The 19,610-nt window shown below is 39.1% G+C and overlaps 2 protein-coding genes across 2 annotated transcripts in view; one reads left to right on the plus strand and one right to left on the minus strand.

The window, feature by feature from the left end:
- LOC109479443 (solute carrier organic anion transporter family member 4A1-like) lies at positions 1-9,244 on the plus strand. The gene is given in 15 exon segments (XM_019781408.1): positions 1-210; positions 784-942; positions 1,629-1,704; positions 2,035-2,137; positions 2,612-2,751; positions 3,518-3,620; positions 4,507-4,634; positions 4,824-4,871; positions 4,986-5,114; positions 5,457-5,558; positions 5,935-6,127; positions 6,568-6,697; positions 7,233-7,429; positions 8,027-8,091; positions 8,900-9,244. Coding segments are annotated over 15 exon segments (2,040 nt in total). The 3' UTR covers positions 9,157-9,244.
- A 1,493-nt stretch (positions 9,245-10,737) lies between these two features.
- Positions 10,738-19,610, minus strand: part of LOC109479489 (solute carrier organic anion transporter family member 4A1-like) — a 14,771-nt gene continuing 5,898 nt past the window's right edge. The window contains exons 4-15 of the mRNA XM_019781454.1: positions 19,294-19,369; positions 18,364-18,487; positions 18,066-18,205; positions 17,477-17,579; positions 16,963-17,084; positions 16,234-16,416; positions 15,768-15,869; positions 14,377-14,566; positions 13,606-13,729; positions 12,984-13,180; positions 11,569-11,633; positions 10,738-11,025 (exon numbers count right to left, since the gene is read on the minus strand). Coding sequence (XP_019637013.1) covers positions 10,757-11,025; positions 11,569-11,633; positions 12,984-13,180; positions 13,606-13,729; positions 14,377-14,566; positions 15,768-15,869; positions 16,234-16,416; positions 16,963-17,084; positions 17,477-17,579; positions 18,066-18,205; positions 18,364-18,487; positions 19,294-19,369 — 1,695 coding nt within the window. The 3' untranslated portion in view covers positions 10,738-10,756. The remainder of the gene's footprint in view (positions 11,026-11,568; positions 11,634-12,983; positions 13,181-13,605; positions 13,730-14,376; positions 14,567-15,767; positions 15,870-16,233; positions 16,417-16,962; positions 17,085-17,476; positions 17,580-18,065; positions 18,206-18,363; positions 18,488-19,293; positions 19,370-19,610) is intronic.

A 19,610-nucleotide genomic window follows, 5' to 3' on the forward strand; every position in this document is an offset into this window, starting at 1 on the left:
ATGTCGTTGACAAACAGTTTTCTGGACCTTCGCCAGGAGGCGCCTTCAGAGGACGAGCGCCCCCTGTCAGACGACACCGTGCATGACAAGGGACGCGGAAAGGAGGGGGAGGGGCGGTGTGGATTGTGCTGTTGCGTGCCTGACTGTCTGCAAGTGTTTAACTCACCTCGATGGCTGCTGTTCTTTATGTGTATCCTGTGCGCCTCTGAGGTTTGTATCAAGTTCAAGTTTTTTTTTTTTTTTAGCTGGCTCAAATTTTCACTAGAATGGACTCTAGAAAGAGAATAGCTGCCTTCATGTACCAGAGTTATCAACCAAGGATTGATGTGTTCAAGAATTCATTCTTTCCCAGAACTATCACAGAGTGGAACTCGCTGTCACCAAGTACAGTAATTGTCATTAGATAACTTTAAACAATGTCTAGAGTTAGACGTTCAAGGGTTAGGTGTAGCATGTCGATTGGTGTAACACAGCCGGCTGCCGCCGCGCCGCGTGCCCGCGAAGCTGGTGTGTTACGCCGAAAAACGGTTATACCGGCTATACAGATACAGAATCGGATGTATTGTCAACACTAATGGAGATTCCTTGATAAACAAACAAACGAACTATGAACTATTTTTCTCAGCAATAGTACATACAATTGCAATACTCTGAAAAAGGCTACCTAACAGACAGAATAAATGAAAATAGGGTGACGTTATACTAAAATTGATATATATCAATAGTGTATAACAGGGTGATATTATACTAAAAGTAATACTGTGCTTTAACCATTTCCATAAGGCTGCGATACTCATAGGACTGACGCCGGGGGTTATATCCACCATCGAGCGCCGGTTTGAGTTCTCGAGCGCCAAAAGTGGGTTCATCGTCAGCTCAACAGACATCTTCGCCGCCATTTCGGTTCCTGTCATCTCTTACTATGGCGCGAAATCTCACAAGGTAAGGCGATGAACGAAAAGAAGAAACAACATCATGTGAAAACAGGTATCCGTAAAGTAAAATAAAACATACTAAAACTAGAAAGGTAACATTTGCCAAGCAAATGCATAATGTTTACCTTCGCATATGGTCTGCTCTGTTAATTCTTACTCAAATATATTCACATATACATGTCATGATGGTCAGACAGGAGTCCAAATCCCTCCTGCTATAAAATTGCAACATGATGTAACCCAACACCAGTTACCATGGTACAGGTTATTGACCAGGTCAGTGTTTGAAACTGAAGAAGAAACAAAGGGAAAACAATATGTTTTCCTTCGGCGAACATAACTAAAACAAGTAATCAAATATTTTCCGGCCAATAGATGTACATAAAGCCGGAAGTTGAAGACATGAAATGAGATTTCCTTTCTGAGATCTTTTTTGGACGTTTTGACTACCCCTCCTATGTCTGACCTTTTCACTTCCTGTCAGTCTGCGGTTACAGCATTCACCCACCCACGTACTGTCACTCTGATGTACGGGCACATAAACGAATTGAAAACAATATCTCTGTGTAAGAATTGAAAGTAAAATAGTACGGTTGAAAATAGCAATAAACTTTCAATTTAAGAACATACAAAAACAGTCTATTGTAGGAATGATGTTAACACAATCTATTTTTTTATATAACCCATGACCAGGGTCGTTGGCTCGGTGTAGGAGCAGTGCTTCTAGGCTGCGGCAGTACCTTATTTGCCGTTCCTCATTTTCTTGCAGGTAAAACATTTTGATGCTGTTTTTCTTAACATTTTTCTAAAGACTTTTGAATTCCTTTGTCGATGCGATGAATATATAGTGTAGGCAATTATACCTGGTAACATTGATATTCCTTCATTTAGTTCCCTAGTTAAGAACTGTAGATATGATTATATTGCATAACACTCTGTATTGTTATATAGCTTGGGTGCCAGCCTCCGTAGTTACCGTTTTACACTAAATGTATTAATTTGTTGTTCCACTTTCTTTATTCATTTTTAGCCAACTCGCTATTCAATCATTTGGTCCTTGCCTCTGCAAATGCAAATGCTTCTTACATCTTCCCTGTAGGTCGATATGTTGTTTCTGGCACCAACATTTCTGAGTCGGACAGCACCCTTTGCCATCATTGGTCGAACAGAACAACCAATGAACAGTGCTACACAAACGACGGGTAGGGCCTGGATTACATCATCTAGTGTGTAGTGAAGTTCAATTGCATTTTTATCTCTCTTCATGTAAACAATGATAATGTAACATTCTATTGTCACTAATTTGTGCCTGGGAGGAGCTATCTATACTATACAAAGCTCTCTCTCTTTATTTCTCTCTCTCTCTCTCTCTCTCTCTCTCTCTCTCTCTCTCATTTTATGATAGAGAAATAACGTCTATGTAAGAAACAATACGTACGTGTATATGTGTGTCTTTGTATTGCATGTATGTGTGTGTGTGCGTTTGTGTGTGTGTGTGTGTGTGTGTGTGTGTGTGTGTATATATAATTTTGTGTGTGCGTGTGCACATGCGTGCTTGTGTGAGTCTCACAGTGTGTTCATGCCTTGAATGGCAATGAATTATGATAAACACACGTACAGCAATGCTAAAAACACGTACGCCTCTACATACCTAATATCTATCCCATGGTTTGTAGGTATTCCCATCTGCAGAATTATCTGTACGTGTTCATCGCTGCACAGCTGCTCATGTCCTTCTGCCCCGGACCCTTGTATAGCGTAGGGGTCGCCTATCTGGACGAGAACGTGAAGAAAAAAGTGTCAGGTGCTTACATTGGTAAGTAGTAGTCTGCTTTGCCATGCTAAGGCCATGCCGCCTTAATTTTATGGATGGCATCCGCGCGCGCATTGATTTTCACCTGTTCTCAAAAAAAAAAAAAGATTACGTCCACCGAGGCTTTGTCCTGGCTCTAGGCCTGGGTAGTCCATGGTAGTAAGCAATACGGAGCCGGGCACCCAGGCTATCGAACCTGCACGACTAAAGAACTCAGTACATACCTATAGTGCCGATTCATAAATTCCGCAGAAAGCCAGCATGTGCCGGCTTGTACTATACGTCGCTATGTACTGCCACAAATTCACAATACCAGCTTTGTATTCCTGTGGTTTAGTGGCATTTTTTTTTGGCCGGATTTTTCTTTAATTCGCCCGCGCGCACTAGTTTGGGGGTCTACTGAGGATGTCATCAATAAAATTAAGTCCTTTGATAATAACAAGTTTACTTCGGTCAATAATGTTCACAAAAACATGTTTACTATTGTTATCATCATAACAGGGCACCCTATGTATTTTGGACGAAAAATGTCACTTTTTTTAAAATTGCAATGGAGATATTGTTTCTAAGTAAAAGGAATTAAGTCAGCAATTTTGGGGCATCTATATTGCCTTCCACCGGATAAATGGCCTTTATTGCTGACACGTGACCTTACATATAATATAGTGTTAGGTCAAAGGTGTCTTGAAGTCGGTACCGGCCCCCGTGCAATGTGTCAAACCGAATGTCAGATGTCATACTTTGACTTTGTTTAATTTTTTTTTTCTAGGGATTCTGTATGCTGTAGCGAGTGCCGGTCCTGGTCTCGGTTACGTCATTACCTCTCTAATGCTGAATCAGTACATTGACTGGCCGGAAGTCAATGGTTACAAGTACGTTTTCTGTCCTTATTTTATTTTGTTTACTTTTATAATTGCAAACGCATCAATACAATGGAAGCCCTGGTAGCTATGGCTGATATCGGGCCCCACATACATACATACATACATACATACATAAAATTTATGACCAAGTAGAGTCATAAATTATAAAATTACTTATACACTAAAATACATTAGGTTCGGCACATGACAATATCATAACAGAGTATAGTTTGGAGGCCAGAGGTCATTCAAATATAATAATATTTACATATTTACAGTACACGTAGGAATAGATGGAAGGACTTGCGATTACAAGACGTTTGTTGATATCGATGAAATGTAGGTGTGAAGAGTAGCCGAAAAATTTTGATCTGTAAAAGAGTTAATCTTTTACATATATTTTGGTCAGTTGTCGTTTTTGTCTTTGTGTTCTTGTAACATATTAGAGGCGAGGCCTTTTAATATATGATATAACGTTTGCGTCTATAGTACGAAAAAATTGGTATTGTGTATAGCCTAGGGAATCGCACAATGCGTACCTGGTCCAGAAATATTACATAATGAACTTAGGGAGAATCACATGAAGATTATGAATTGCACAATTTTGACCCCCATAATTTGTTCAGTTGTCGTCATTGTCACCTGACTGTACTAAAAAAAGCAAAGTAAATGTAGGTACTGATAATTAATTTGCTTTGATTTATTGAGATTGCAAACAATGCAATACTCGTGGGCCACAGGCAGCGGGGGCTGGTGTTGTGGCCCACACACAAAACAATTATAAGCACACAAACAAGACGCACTTTTTAAACCCAAATTCAAGTACATAAAAATTGCAATAATTGTTTATTGTTTCACAATAATTGTTTTACAATAATTGTTAATTGTTTAACAGCTCTGGACTAACACCGTACGACCAGCGATGGCTCGGCAACTGGTGGTTCGGGTACTTCGTTTTGGCCACCGTCGCCTTTCTGGTTGCTTTTCCGTTGTTCTGCTATCCACAAAAGCTGCATGGTAGATATTTTATATGCATTTGATAGTCATTTGAATTGCTTTGCTTATATCATTAGTTTACCTCATTTTTTGTCGTAAAAGAACGTGTATGTGTGGTAAAAGAGTAAGAGTAAATGTTGAAGTATAATCGACCCTTTGATATTGTGTGCAACTTGCTACCTTTATAGCTATTAGACTATTTTTGCATACAGTAACACTGTGAAATGATATAAAAACTATATGTCATAAGAATTCTATGAAAACGTTACTAATAGTTTACTGTTTCACCATAATTGTATTTTCAATTTTTAGGTCCAAAAAATGGTTCAGAAATATCAGAAGAGGAAACTGCCATTTCTAGTAGTAAAGATGTCAAAGATGACGTCTTGGAAGCAGAGGATGACGGGATTACATACACCCAGACGTTTCTCTGCGGTTCGCAGGAATTCTGGTCCACCGTGAAGGATCTTGGGAGCAATTACTCTTATGTGTGTTTATCGCTTGCAGGTTTGTTTATGTTTTGAAATCTCTCACAGTTACATACAGTTAATTGTTATGAAAATAACACGTTAAGAGGGGTTTTCAATTCCAAACATTTGATATAATCAACGTCTAAAATAAGTGTACATATAAGCTAATCTGAGATTGTTTTGGCCGTCATATATGCTAAAATGACGTAAGGTCTCGCGAGACTTTGTAATCTCGGAAGTAAACTGTCAACCCTAACGAGGTTAATGTTGATTCATGTTCTTAATTGTATCGTTGTATCTATATCTGTCAATAAAACGATGATCGTGTATCTTTTTACTGAGTCATATGTATTCCTAAATATTTTTTTTCACTTTTCAGGCTGCCCAGAAGCCATGGTACTGGTTGGGATAGTAACGTTTGCACCCAAACTGGGACAAACACAACTTGGACTTCACCCTTCCGAATCTGCGCTCTATCTCGGTAAAATAGACATTGATAACCCACTTTCAATCCACTATAATGTTAAAAAAAAACAATTCATAATTATTTGCCAAAATTAACAGCAATCACAAATCATAAACTGTAAAGGAAAAGCATACCGTTATTTTTGTTGTTTCCTTTTTATGGCTATAAAAACAAACTAGAAAGATAACATTTGCAAAGCAAGCGTTGCATGGTCACGTGGTCAAGACTAAGAAACTACTGCTCTGTTTATTTCTACTTAAACACATCCATAGACTAGTGTATGGTGGACCAGAGCAGGAGAAGGGACAGAGCAAACAAAATATGGTTTTCTTCTGGTAACTTAAAAGTAAACATAAATATGAACCCCCTCCATCTTTTCGTACACATACAGGGTTGATGTCCCTGCCAGCAGGAGCGATAGGCAATCTGTTGGGCGGTTGGATCACCAAAAAGGCCGGGGCAGACTGCAAGAAACTACTAAAAATACTCCTGTTCATTTCGGTACTGTCCTTGTTGGGGCACTGCGACTTTCTCCTGTATTGTAACACGCCTGGCATAGCTACCTATCTCTACAGCAACAACAGGTAAAATCACTTTAACAATACTTCTCAATAATATAGTTTGATTTTTAAGTTTAATGTTTTTACTGAATAATCTTTAACACTGATTAGAAGTTTTCTTACAAAACGTTTGCTAAGTATTTCAAAGGTAGCTTCATTTCCAAAATGACTGTCAATCTTCCACCCCACGTCCTGTCAACCTAAATCTGTTGGTACAGATATACAAACCGAAATTTCAGCCACCCAAAACAATACTCCCGTACCAGATAGCAACAGTATCCCTTTTTCTCAGTATAGCTACTGACACTGACACTGCGACTATGATCATGGTGATGATGATGATGATGACAATTTTGTTTTATACAGCTCAAATTCTTGTACATAACGTCATCCTTTGTCCAAAATTATTATTCATCGTCTCTGATTCCACACTTTTATTTTTTATTTTTTCATTGACATGACAGCACAAGCTGTTCCAGAGACTGTGGCTGTGCAGATTCCCTGTACGATCCTATCTGTGACAGCAGTGGGTTTGAGTACCAGTCCGGCTGCCATGCAGGATGTACAGGCATCAACCAGACTGGACCTACTAAGGTTTGTTACCTATACGTTGCAGTGCGGGTTTTGGAAGTAAATACTTTCTTTGCGTTTGGGAACGCAACGACACCTGTGCTGCTGTGCAATGTGAACCTGTCATAATTGCCCTGAGAAATTAAGATGACACACGGTCACCATTCTCACCCAAACGTTGGCAGTGAATAAAACACTAGGTTGTGCAAAGACTCTGTGAATCTCTTTATTCTGTGCGGTTGTTGGTTTATGTCACTGATGAGATATTTATGACCACATTGTTGATTATTTGAAAAAGTTGCAATCATCACAAGTTTTAATAGATATTTTTTTAATTGGTGAAGGGGCAAAACAATATTTCGAGGAGTGTTTTGAACAGAAATGAATTCAGATCCTGTGCTATTTCAGTGTATTAAGGTAACGTTGACTACATGTAAATATTCCAGCCAAAGTAAAGACAAAAATATATAAATCTGACTATTGAGTCAAATAGCAGTTTTGCCTGATCCTAAAATTGGTATTTACTGTGTAGAACTGACACTATTTGTTATATGTGTAGACTTACTCCAACTGTAGCTGCATCATGGGAGACTGGCTGCTCGTAAACGTCACTTCCGGTTCCGGGTCAGAGGCTGTGCACGGTCCCTGTGCCGGTGGTTGCCCTGGTTACATCATGCCCCTCTTTCTCACCGTGTTCGTCCTCCTGGCCCTCATCAGCACGTCGGCTTTTCCTCCATACACCGCAGCTACACTGAGGTTATCACACACCCATTATCATAAAATAAAACTAGAAATTACATATCTATGTTTAAAGGATAAAAATAGAAAGTTATCGTTTACAAAATTTGAGCAAATGTATAATGCTTACCTTCACCCGTCTATTCTTTTTCAAAGTCAAACACATCATAATTGATTCATACGTATATGGCGAGCAGGCTCTTCAACTCTGTCCTGCTACATAATGTAACCCAACACCACAGGGTGCCTGGTACGACACCAGTTACCATGGTGACAGACGCATGGTCCAGGTCATTGACTTTATTTGCTTGAAGAGTGATAATAAGAAGAAACCGAGCAAAAGCAATGTGTTTTCCTTCTGCAAGACAAGCATTAGCATAACGGATTGCTCTCGAGGAGTAGACGTTTTGTTTCAGTTTGGGGGGGGAGGGGGGCAGAGCTTCACAGAAATAAAGAGATAGATTGCACATTCTTAGATCATTGACAAAGACAAGTACTAGAGTTTAACAGCCGAAAAATTGGGTAAGTCCAATTCGTGTGTTGGAGATTACAGTTCGAACTTGTTTCATATCAAAGATGTACAAGATGGTTGTTCGTACTTCTTGCATGTTACAGACTTGTTCCAGAATCAAGGAGGTCGTTTGCCCTTGGAGTTCAATGGACCTTAGCAAGATTACTTGGTAACTTTCGCTTTTTTCTTTTTAAGCTGCATTATGTAACATTAGGACGATACAAAAAAAGTCAAGCTTCTGGTCGTTTATTTTTGTCGAATCACGCCTTCTCCAATGCAAATAAATGTAATTCAGGAAGTGGAGGTGTCGAAATATGTCGTATTACGAGTGTGTTTAAAAGATTGAAATAAAGCTGTCAGCCATGTTTGTTTACATTCTGGTAGTTTATGGTGGTGCCACAAACTAAGTTCGCATCGTTAGCGCCAACCACAAATGTTCGAAATGTGATATAATTATTTCACAAATATGTTATTAGAAAATTACATGCACACGAAGATTGTTTTTAACAAGAATATTTTAAATATTTGTGCAAAATGGCACACAGTAAATCTCCCATGACCAATCCTATCAAGATTAGTTTTTATGTAACATACTATGAAATTATTGTTTTTTACACTGATGATTACTTATTGGTTGATATTGTGAATATTGTTAAGCTCATTTTACGCACTTATTTAGTTGCCTATATGTTAACTGTGAAATACTCACTTGTTTAGTTGTCTATTTGTTACTCGCAACTGTGCAATATTTGTTTCTCTGTTTTTAAACACTAGCATACAATTCAGCGCTACTTTTTTAGTTGCGCTGCCACATGCTAGTGATTGTACTCATCGATCAATCAATAAACAATCATTATTATTATTATAAAAAGTTACAAATACATTTTAAGCGTCAATTTTATATCTAGATCTTTATAATTTTACTAAAACTTACTTAAGAAAGAATTAAATAAAAATATGATAATTAATGTTTGCAGGTATGATTCCTGGACCAATCGTGTTTGGTTACATCATAGACCAGGCATGCGTACTGTGGCAGGACAGCTGTGGGGAGGTGGGCGCCTGTGTAGTTTACGACAGCAGCAAACTGGGTCTGTACATGCTCGCTGCATCAGTGGGTATCAGACTGGTGTCCATGGCTCTGTACATAGCTGCATACTGTCTGTACAAACCAGTGGCAGAAGAAAAGACAATATTGCCCAAAAATACTGATATGTTAGAAACAGCTATATAGTCTTGTGAATGTCATATATAAATTATAAGTTAAACTAGAGAAGTAACATTTGCAAAGCAAATGCATAATGTTTACCTTCGGACATGGTCTGCCCTGTTAATTTTTACTCAAACATATTCACATACATGTACTACTAGTATATGGTGACAGGAGCAGAGCACACCATGAAGTTTGCAACATTATGTGACCCAACACCAGTCACCATGGTGACAGACGTCAACAAATCATGTCATTGGCCAGGTCAGAGGTTAGTGTTTGAGAAGAGGAAATTGACTAAAAACAATATGTTTTCCTTCGGTTAACATAATGATAACAAGGTGTAATAATTAACCTGTAACCATGTAAGCAATTGTGTATCTAATTGCTTTCATATCGGGACATGGAAGTATTGTTTTGGGTGGCTGAGCAGTGTTCAGTTTGTGTGTCTGCTTGTCCGGACTAAGGAGGTTGACAGCACGTGGGTAGGTAAATTTTGGCAGAAAGACAAGAGGTCAAAGGTGAATTGCAAAATCTGGCCTAGAGTTCGTAGGAATTAGTGGTCGACATGGCTGAATTCAGAAACTCAATGGTGCTTTGAAACTATACAGATTTGATTGGTACGTGTATATTAAATTACATTGTGTATTGCTACTGATGTTTTTAGTGCTGTGAATTGCTATTTATGTTTTGCTTATTCTGGAATCTTGCATGTTTTTATTGATAGAGTGATAGAGACACATTTCGTTTGTATCCACCGTTTATTCTTCGTAGTTACGACAACTGATTAAAATAGTATGCATTGATTACGATAGTACATTCACTGATTAAGATACTTGAATAAAAGCTTTATTGAATTATTATTTTCATTATTTATCATTATTATCATTAAATTAGTACATCAAAATAATGTAGTTATTTGTAAATCATATGGCATCCTAGTCTAATAACTTAGACAAAAACTGCTTTAACGAGCTTTAGTAAACGATACAAAAATATATATGTTTGGCTTTTACCGATCTTACTAAAAATTGCCCCTACTATCAACTCCTTTCTAAATAATCACCAGAAATAGTTACTAAATGGCACAAAGTAATATAAAGACGAGAGGTTGAGAAAGCCCTTTAAACAACTCATACATTATACTGTACGGTAGCCCACAAGCATAAATTTGTCGTAAACGAAAACAGTTGGTCCCTATGGGCCATTTTTATACGTTGATTACATCATCATATTCAGTTTGCATCTTTGATATCAAAGGAAATACATGTAGGAAATCAAATCTCTGGATATATAACTTCTATAATTGCATAGGTTCACATATCACATGGAAATAACACACATATTACTAACATACATCCTGATTTGTCAAGTATTATAAAGAAAACTCTGTTTAATTGTGTTAAATACAAAATTCGATATGCAACCCAATACATGTACATTTACACCGTTTAAATTTGAAATGGTTATAAGCCTTTTTACTTTTACATTGTCCAACTATTACCAATTATGAGCTGCTGTTTATTTTTAGACTGAAAATTCATATGCCGATAGAAGAAATTATTAAGAAATGTCAACTTTTGTCTTTGACTATGGCTCAACATCCAATGACAGGCAAAATTACTCAAGCTTGGGCTTCTTTGTCAGATTTGAGAACATTTTTGTCATCATCATTGTCAGGAGTATCTTCGGGTGTTGGTTTGCATACCAGATACGCCAGGAAACACAAGGCAACACCCACAACTCTCAGCCCCGTACCCAACCCAAACACGAACAGACCCACTTTGCGGCTGTCGTAAACCAGACAGGCACCTCGTTGGCCGCAGGAGGTCTGCCACTGTACGCATGCGTTGTCCATGGCGCGGCCGTAAACTATTGGTCCCGGAATCATACCTGTAAATGAGTCATAATAACAAGTGGCCAAAAGATCTCCGCACTTGTATTTTTAGACCTAAGTGTTCAAGATAATTTACTACTTCTACTACTTCTACTACTACTACTACTACTATTACTACTACTACTACTACTACTACTACTACTACTACTGCTGCTGCTGCTGCTGCTGCTGCTGCTGCTGCTGCTGCTACTACTATTACTACTACTACAAAAGATACTCTAAGATATAAAATGTTCTCTAATTTTATTACGAATGGCGTAACTCACGTGTACTGTATTTCTTTATTTTTAAAGATGCTTTTATGTGCACGTTTTATACGGTCACTTTGTACCATAAACTCATCATTACCGTTATCAAATCATTTGTCTTTCTTTCCCCTCTCCTGCCACCGTTAAGGTTAAGTTCCGTGAAGTTTTCCATTTTCCTCAGACCGTGAAATTTTGCTACCGTGATGATGAAGTGAATTACAGTATTGTATGATTTCACTAAGTTTAAGAGATACTACAAGATATCAAATATTATTAATTTTTTAGAATTACCAATGATCCGCATGAGAGTCCACTGCATCCCGAGTCCAAATGAACGCAGCTTGGGGGGAACAAGCCTGCAATGAAAAAACAAGACTGGCAATGAAAACATGCATTGCCATGGCGACGGTGGTTGCTGTAAAGGTTATTGTTTGCATGGCACTGCCATCATTTCATGATTTTGAGGAAGACTTGGTACCTGTTAAGTCTAGACAGATATACAGTGCACTCCTCCCCTTAGTGTATAGTGAACGAGCCCCGGGGTCACAGAAAGTAGGGCCATCGGGGCAGACAGGTCTTTGCAAGGGTTTCCAGGAATGTGGGCATAGATGTGGGTCAAAGAAATGCCTGTGGACATTCCATTCCTGTGGACAAAATGCCTGTACCATTCCTAGAATTCTTGCAAACTGCACACAATACTGTACCATTAGGCTCCTCCCTAAGACGTCGCCAAAAACACTGATGAATAGGTTGTCAATAAGGTGAGTGGGAGTTAATTTTGACAGTCGATTGACAGAGATCACCTTGGAGGACAGTCTAAGGTGTAAGTGACCTAGCACAAGCATTTAGGAAGTAGTATAAAGGTCTTTATTCATTCATTCATTCATTCGTTCATTCATTCATTCATTCATTCATTCATTCATTCATTCATTCATTCATATAATATCCAATCAAATTACGTCATACAATTTCCTCAACCGTTCCAGTAGTCTCCAGGTGGATACCCAAGGCGCATTGAATGCCGTCTGGCAACTACCGTCTTTGCAGCCAGCAAACGATCTACTTGGAGATTACAGTTCCAGTACAATTCATGATTAGTTGAACCCATCAACCCCCCACCCCCCACAAAAAAAATTCACTGAGGTCTGTGAATTTGAAGCTCACAAAAACCCAAAGTCCTGTTTAGGCCACAGCAAGTAAGTTTTATGGATGACATCCTCCGCAGACTCCAAATCTAATGCGATAGGGTGAAAAAGAAACAAGACGGACCAAAAAAAGATATTCTTACATGTTCAAAATTTGACATCATAAACCTTTGTAAACAAGAAATGATACTACCTATATTGTGCTAAGTTTACTGCCAACTGTTACAACATCCATTTGTCACTGAAACATGTCATCCATAATAATAACTAGAGAAGTAACATTTACAAAGCAAATACATTATGTTTACCTTTGACATGGTCTGCTCTTTTAATTCTTACTCAAACACATTCACATACATGTATGTGGTGACAGGAGCAGAGCAGACCATGAAATTGCAACATTATGTAACCCAACACCAGTCACCATGGTGACAGACGTCAACAAATCATGTCATTGGTCAGGTCAGAAGTCACTGTTTGGAGAAGCAGAAGAGGAAGAAACTGAACAAAAACAATATGTTTTTCTTCGGTAAACATAATAATAATTTGCTGTGGACTTACCTCAATGTGACAGCTGTAAAGGCAGGTCCGGCGGTTGAACCGATGAAGCCCATGAGAAACAGGACCACGAAGAACACAGGCAGGACGTGAGAACCGCAGTTCCTCGGGCATGCGCCGTGGGTGGCATATGACGTCACGTTTGTGGTGACGTTGCTCTGTATCCCTCCGCCCAGGTTACAGCCGCAGCCGGTGTACATCTGAGGAAGGAAATAAACAAACAAATAAACAAACAAACAAACAGACACATACACAACGTCATCAAACTCAAGACGCTGTATTCCGTTCTATTTTTTAACGTAACACACTGTACAACAAAGTGAAAGATGTTAATTTGTTTTGAATAGATAGAATTAATAAATTGATAAATAGAATTTGTAGAAAAAATATTGACAGTCGATCCTAAATGATACGGTTGAAAATATTAGTGTCAAGTTTTTGAAATATTTGTAAAGGAAAAGGACAAAATTACGTTTATGAAACATTTCTCACAAAGTCTTTAACCGACAAACATGGCGGTCAGAAAATGACGTAATAGTCACGTGACTGCAAAAGGTCACACGACTCACCATACTTGTGTAGTTGACAGCGGCACAGCCGGCATGACAGGGAGACTGATACTCACCATAGTTGTGTAGTTTTTAGCGGCACAGCCGGCATGACAGGGAGACTGATACTCCACACCGTTCCCGCCACACACCGGGTCGTACAGGCTGTCTGCGCAGCCGCACTCAGTAGAGCAGGTCATACTGATAAACAAGATGGCCGTCAGTAAACAAGATGGCCGTCAGTAAACAAGATGGCCGTCAGTAAACAAGATGACCGGTTAGTAAAGTATCATCAAGATGGCCGTCAGTGAACAAGATGGCCGGTTAGTAAAGTATCATCAATTCTTGACATTTTCTTTTACCAATGACACATTTGATGGGAAGACTTTAAGTTGTCACAAACGTATACAACTTATTCATGTCCAAAAGCAAGTTCACAGTTCCAAATGCACATTTATATTGATGATTGTTGTCTAATGACCTTGAACTTTGACCTTAGACCACAATGCATCACAACTACACATGCGCACTTGGAACTGTGCTGCTTGGGGTCACCTGGCTACTATTTCAGCGATAAAACATCCACAAATATACATCAATTTCCTACATATGCACATACACATTAAAATATGTTGACGTTATTCTTTAACCTCTGTGCCCATTCTTCATTTCACACTGTTGTAGATAGTCCGGTTATGTAATGGTTGTGAGTGCCCTAACTATAGGTGAAGGTATAGGTGATGTTTCATGTTTTAAAAGTCAGAAGTATAGGGTGTTTGTAATGTTTATGATTTCAGGAAGACTATTGTAACGTAAGTATGAATGGAGACCTGTCAGACAATGCTTACCTATTGTCTATGCTGACGTACGCTTTGTGTGCCTCTGGGCAGTACATGAGGAAAACAAACACCCCCAGTCCTGACAGCACGAAGGCGGCGAAGACATACAGTAACAGCCGCTTACAGTTCACTCCTATCTTCTTACTGATCCATCCGCCGATCAAGGATCCTAACGCCGCTCCGGGAACCATGGACAGCCCTGTACGTGTATCAAATGTTACTCAACCAACTGGATGGATTTTGACAACAGTCAGACGTTTTAACTAGCATTCACTACTTTTCATCCAGGGCTGGTGAAACGTCTAACAGTTGTTAAAGTCTATCCAGGTACTTGAGTAACAGTTTTATTTGTGTATTTCTTTATGTGGATCAGTGGATGTCTAACCTTCATCGACGTAGAATAAATCTTGCTTTTGTAAAAATTATAAAAAGTACCAGATTGGTCCCATAGAGGCTCACATAATGAATGAAAAAAAAATAAGAGAAAATGATAAGATTTAGGTTATTCTTATATGAATTAACGTTATATATCATACGCCAAAAAGCAGTTACTCAAGCAACTGGATATGATTTTGATCGAATTGAAAACGTCAGACGTTTCAGCTAGTATCCACTAGCTTTCGTCAGTGACTCACTGTTTTTGGCGTATCGTATTACCTGGATGTCTAATCTTCATCGACGTTATATATTATATGTACTTAAATAATTTGCAAGTATATGTATCTAGCAGACATGACGATAAGCAGTCAACTAGGAATTGTCGGTTGCTTGGAACTTGATGGCTGATATATTATGCGGACTTTGTTCTATAGGTTTTTGATATAAGGCCACACCAAGTAAATTTTATGGATGACGTCCGCGCGCGCATTGATTTTGGCCTGTTCCTAGAAAAAAAAAAGAAATTCCGCTTCCTGTAACTATGACCAAAGAGTCACGACAGTGCCGCAAATAGATTTGTACGGACCAAAGATTATGAAGCATCAAGCAAGGAAATCATGACTTCCTTTAGGAATTCAGTTTGGTACATGCTGCCACATTTGAAGAAACTTGCTGACCGCTCCATCTATCTCCCCAAAGCACAGGACGACAACTGTTGTTCCACCTGATTTATTGCTGTTTTGATGATTAATAAAAGACTTCTTGCTTGTTACACTGTGTCACCTCATTCAATTTGTGTCCTAACATTTGTCGTCTCTTAGTATATTTCTAATCTAGGCATCTTGTTTTTTAGGGTCCTTCTTTTTTTATCGCCCTCTCGCATTAGATTTAGGGTCTCCAAGGGACGTCATCCATAAAATTTACTTGGTGTGGCCTAATACCGGATCCCGACCTCCTACAATGTAGCTAGTGTATGCATAATGCGTTGAACAGCTAGTTGAGAAGCTAGTGGGGGTACTTACCGAAGTACGTCGAGGATGACATAACTGACAGTCCAAAAAGCAGCTCGCATACTTTGGGTGCAAAGGCGAAAAGTCCCATGTATGCCATGGCGTCGATTGACACTGAAACAACAACAACATACAACATTGTTCAGATCATACATATATTCTTTTATGATGTTGATATGTTCTATATTCTTGGCTTGACTTAAAATTTCATACAATTAACATCGTTATCTAACACGGGGAGAACATGATAAAAACCAATTTGCCGTGATGTTAATTGAAAGAAATAGGAATTAGAAAACTCCACTACTATTTTTTTTCAAATATTTAATTAAAATGGGAATTATCGCTTTCAAAAAGGAAATTATAAATATCAAGTTTCACAACAACAAAAAATGATTGTGTATTTCCGAGGACATAATGTCCTTGGTATTTCTAACCAAAATCAAACAAAGGAACAATCGAAAGTTTCAAAGGTCACCTCCAAGAGTGAGGAGAGAAAATGCGTAACTCTTCAGAAGATCCCTCAAAGATCTTAGTAGATCCTTCAAGGCTTCTACAGGCTTCCCCTTCAAGCCGACTCCTGCTTTGTCGTCTTCAGTCTTGACGATGTCTGCTTTTGTCGGCAGCTCCTCTTCCTCCTCTTCCTCCAACTCCTCGGAACCTAAACAAGAAGTGTTTTTAAAAAAGCTGACCTGGCTCCAAGATGGGAATTTCGGGTGCACGTGGCGTGAGCGTGTGATGACGATGTGTGACTAGACTAGTCACCACTAATGACTAGAAGGTAACATTTTCAAAGCAAATGCATAATGTTTACCTTCGCATATGGTCTGCTTTTTAATTCTTACCCAAACACATTCATATATATTGTGATAGGGGTCTAAATCCCTCCAGCTATAAAATTGCAACATGATGTAACCCAACACTAGTTACCATGGTGACAGACGTCAGGCCCAGGTCATTGACCTTATGTGTTTGGAGAAGAGGATACATGTACTTAGCAAAGACATTTTTTCTTCGGTAAACATATCTAATATGGACTTAACAGCATCAAAATATGTTGGTTTATCATTACAAGTTACTTTATCGGTATCAATTAAATATCAGACCAGTCAATAGTTTTCCTACATAAGAAATTATCCTTGTTAAAGGCAACAGTGATTATGTGTAAAACGCGAGTGAGTTTGGTGTTTGTTTCAACGTAACGAACCTGGCAGCTTGCGAGGAAATGCCAAAAGTGGAATGGCCACGAGAATGCCCAGGAACCCCAGCACAGGGAACCCCAACCACCAGTTACCAACCCACCGAGGGTCCCATGGAGTCAGGCCGGCCCTGGAGTGAATAAAATCAAGGTTGACAAATAAACCTGGTCGTGGGCAAGTCAAAGGTGACAACCCCGAAACGTGAACGAAATATTTCTGAACATGCTGTATACATGCCCTGACGTTTGTTTACGTTCGCGGGGCCTTGAATTTATTACCTACATATTACCCACAATGCATCATCCTGCACATGCGCTGTCTTAATTATGGAACAATATACGCGCGTGTAAATTGAGAGAGAAAGGCAGCATATCAAATACATTGTTATAGTGATTTCGAAGGACTTCAATGTTATGCTTTTATTATTATTATGCTCTCAAGTTAGAATACATCTTTTATGGATCTCATTGAATGTTGGGAGACGCGAGGCACTATGGGTAAAGCTAGATAAAAGAAACTTACGAGTATCCGTCCTCGCTCGGCCACTCCACATACAGGCTCAGAAGCTGGGCGATCACAAGGAACCCGATGCTCGGGCCCACACAGGCTACTGTGTACAGGACAGCTGGAAATACGGACAAAAAATACCATGCCTTCAAAAATCACGAATCATTCGCAACAGGTACTAGATATTTCTATTGATTTGATAAGAAGCTATTGGCAGTATTGAAAGGAAATGAGTGAATAAACAGAGGGATTGAGTGAATGAATAAATGAATGAATGAGTAAATAAAAGTAAATGCATTAAGATTACCCTCACATGGTCTAGCCCAACTAACTACTGCTCTGTTTATTCTTACTCAAACACATTCATATACATATATGGTGACCAGCCCCTGCAACTTGCTACATAATTCAATCCAACACTATAAGGTGTCTGCTACAGCACTAGTTACCATGGTGACAGCTGTCTGCTGGTCCACGTCATTGACCTTATGTGTTTGGAGAAGAGGAAGAAAATGCGCAAAAACAAGTGAATACAAGACAACTATGATCTATGAGACAAAGAAACAAAACGGTAGGGACATTAGTAACTAAGACATCTACGTACCAACATAGACGCCAGAAACCTTTTTCTTGACGTTCTCGTCCAGATAGGCGACCCCCACGGTAAACATGGGACCTCCACACAGGCACAGGAAGAACTGGGCTACCACGAACACGTACAGGTAGTTGCTAAGGTCGCTGTAGCTGTGAAGACATTCCAAAGAACTTTAACTACAGTATCAAGATGAAATTGAAACCCAAAAAAGGCGTTAATACGCTAAAAAATACCAAAAATACCGAATTGTTCATTGGTATCTAAAAGTATGTATTCCCTTTTCGGGGTGTATTTTATAATTACTAACTTTTGGCTGGATCCTCCACATTGTTCAGCTGAGCTGCCATTGGTCGAGGCTTGACAGAGGGTGTTGGGCATCAGAGATGACGTCATATTCATCATGAAACCTCCACCCGGTACTTTGTACGGTCCTGAAAAACAAGATTCAAACTAGGGGGACCAAACTTACGCCACTTATTCCTGACAGGATTAGCTATCTGTCACGAAAAAGTCAAGACCATAGCATGTTCAGGACAAAAGATACAAAAACCGGAAGTTCTGCTGCAGTACCAAGGTCATCCACCAGGAGGTCCATACTTGACCTTGACCTTTGTCTTGCCAAGACTTACCATCATACCAAATATCATCACAATCCATAAAGGCGTTCTAAAGTTATGCTGACTACAAAGTTGCGGAAACACACACAGACACACACACAGACAGACAGACACACACACAGACATACATACATACAGACAGACACGCCAAAAACAATACCTCCATTTTTCATGGAGGTAATTAGCTCTTCAATTGCCGGCTTTAAACCGAAGAAAAGTACTCCTACTCAAGTCTTGGGCAGTTAGTTTGGGCACGCTGGGAAAAAGTGTCGTAAAATTATAGACCCGTGCAAAAACGATGCATTATGGGAAGTCTGAAAAAGGTGAGAAGACAGCTGTCCGATACAAAGATCAAACGGGATGTGACAGCGAAACGCGTCAGCATCAATTTCTGTATGTTATCTTAGTCAAAGGTATTAACCAAGTGTTTTCATGAAACGTTAGAAATAGAGATTAATTTGCTAACAAATGTACGTTACCCAGAGTTTACCATTTTTCCCAGCATGCAAAGGAGTCCATAGTATGGCATATGTGACCTACGCCTTACATTCTATCTTACACCTGGTATTCAAAATGAGTAGAATTTTCAATCACTAGTCAATTTGATGATAGATGTGTACCTGTCCAGTAATGTGGTGATGCGAACAGAAAAGCGCCGATTCCGAACATCAGAACTCCAAGGCCAATCAGCTTGCCCTTGAAAAGCACAACATTGCAGAATGGCATTAGTTACAAAAATGCAGATATCGGACATTCTGCTGCAGTACTATGAAAAGCCGCAAGGAACCCATACTCACATATATCCTGTTTATTTTAAATACAGTCATTGTCTTTGTAATAAACACAGTATTTTCTTATACATTAGGCCATGTTGATTTGATTATATGGATGACATCCGCGCGCGCATGAATTTTCGGCCGTTTCAAAAAAAAAGTTT

The sequence above is a fragment of the Branchiostoma belcheri genome, unplaced genomic scaffold (assembly GCF_001625305.1).
Source record: "Branchiostoma belcheri isolate BF01 breed outbred unplaced genomic scaffold, Haploidv18h27 scaffold49, whole genome shotgun sequence".
NCBI classification, from domain to species: Eukaryota; Metazoa; Chordata; class Leptocardii; order Amphioxiformes; family Branchiostomatidae; genus Branchiostoma; species Branchiostoma belcheri.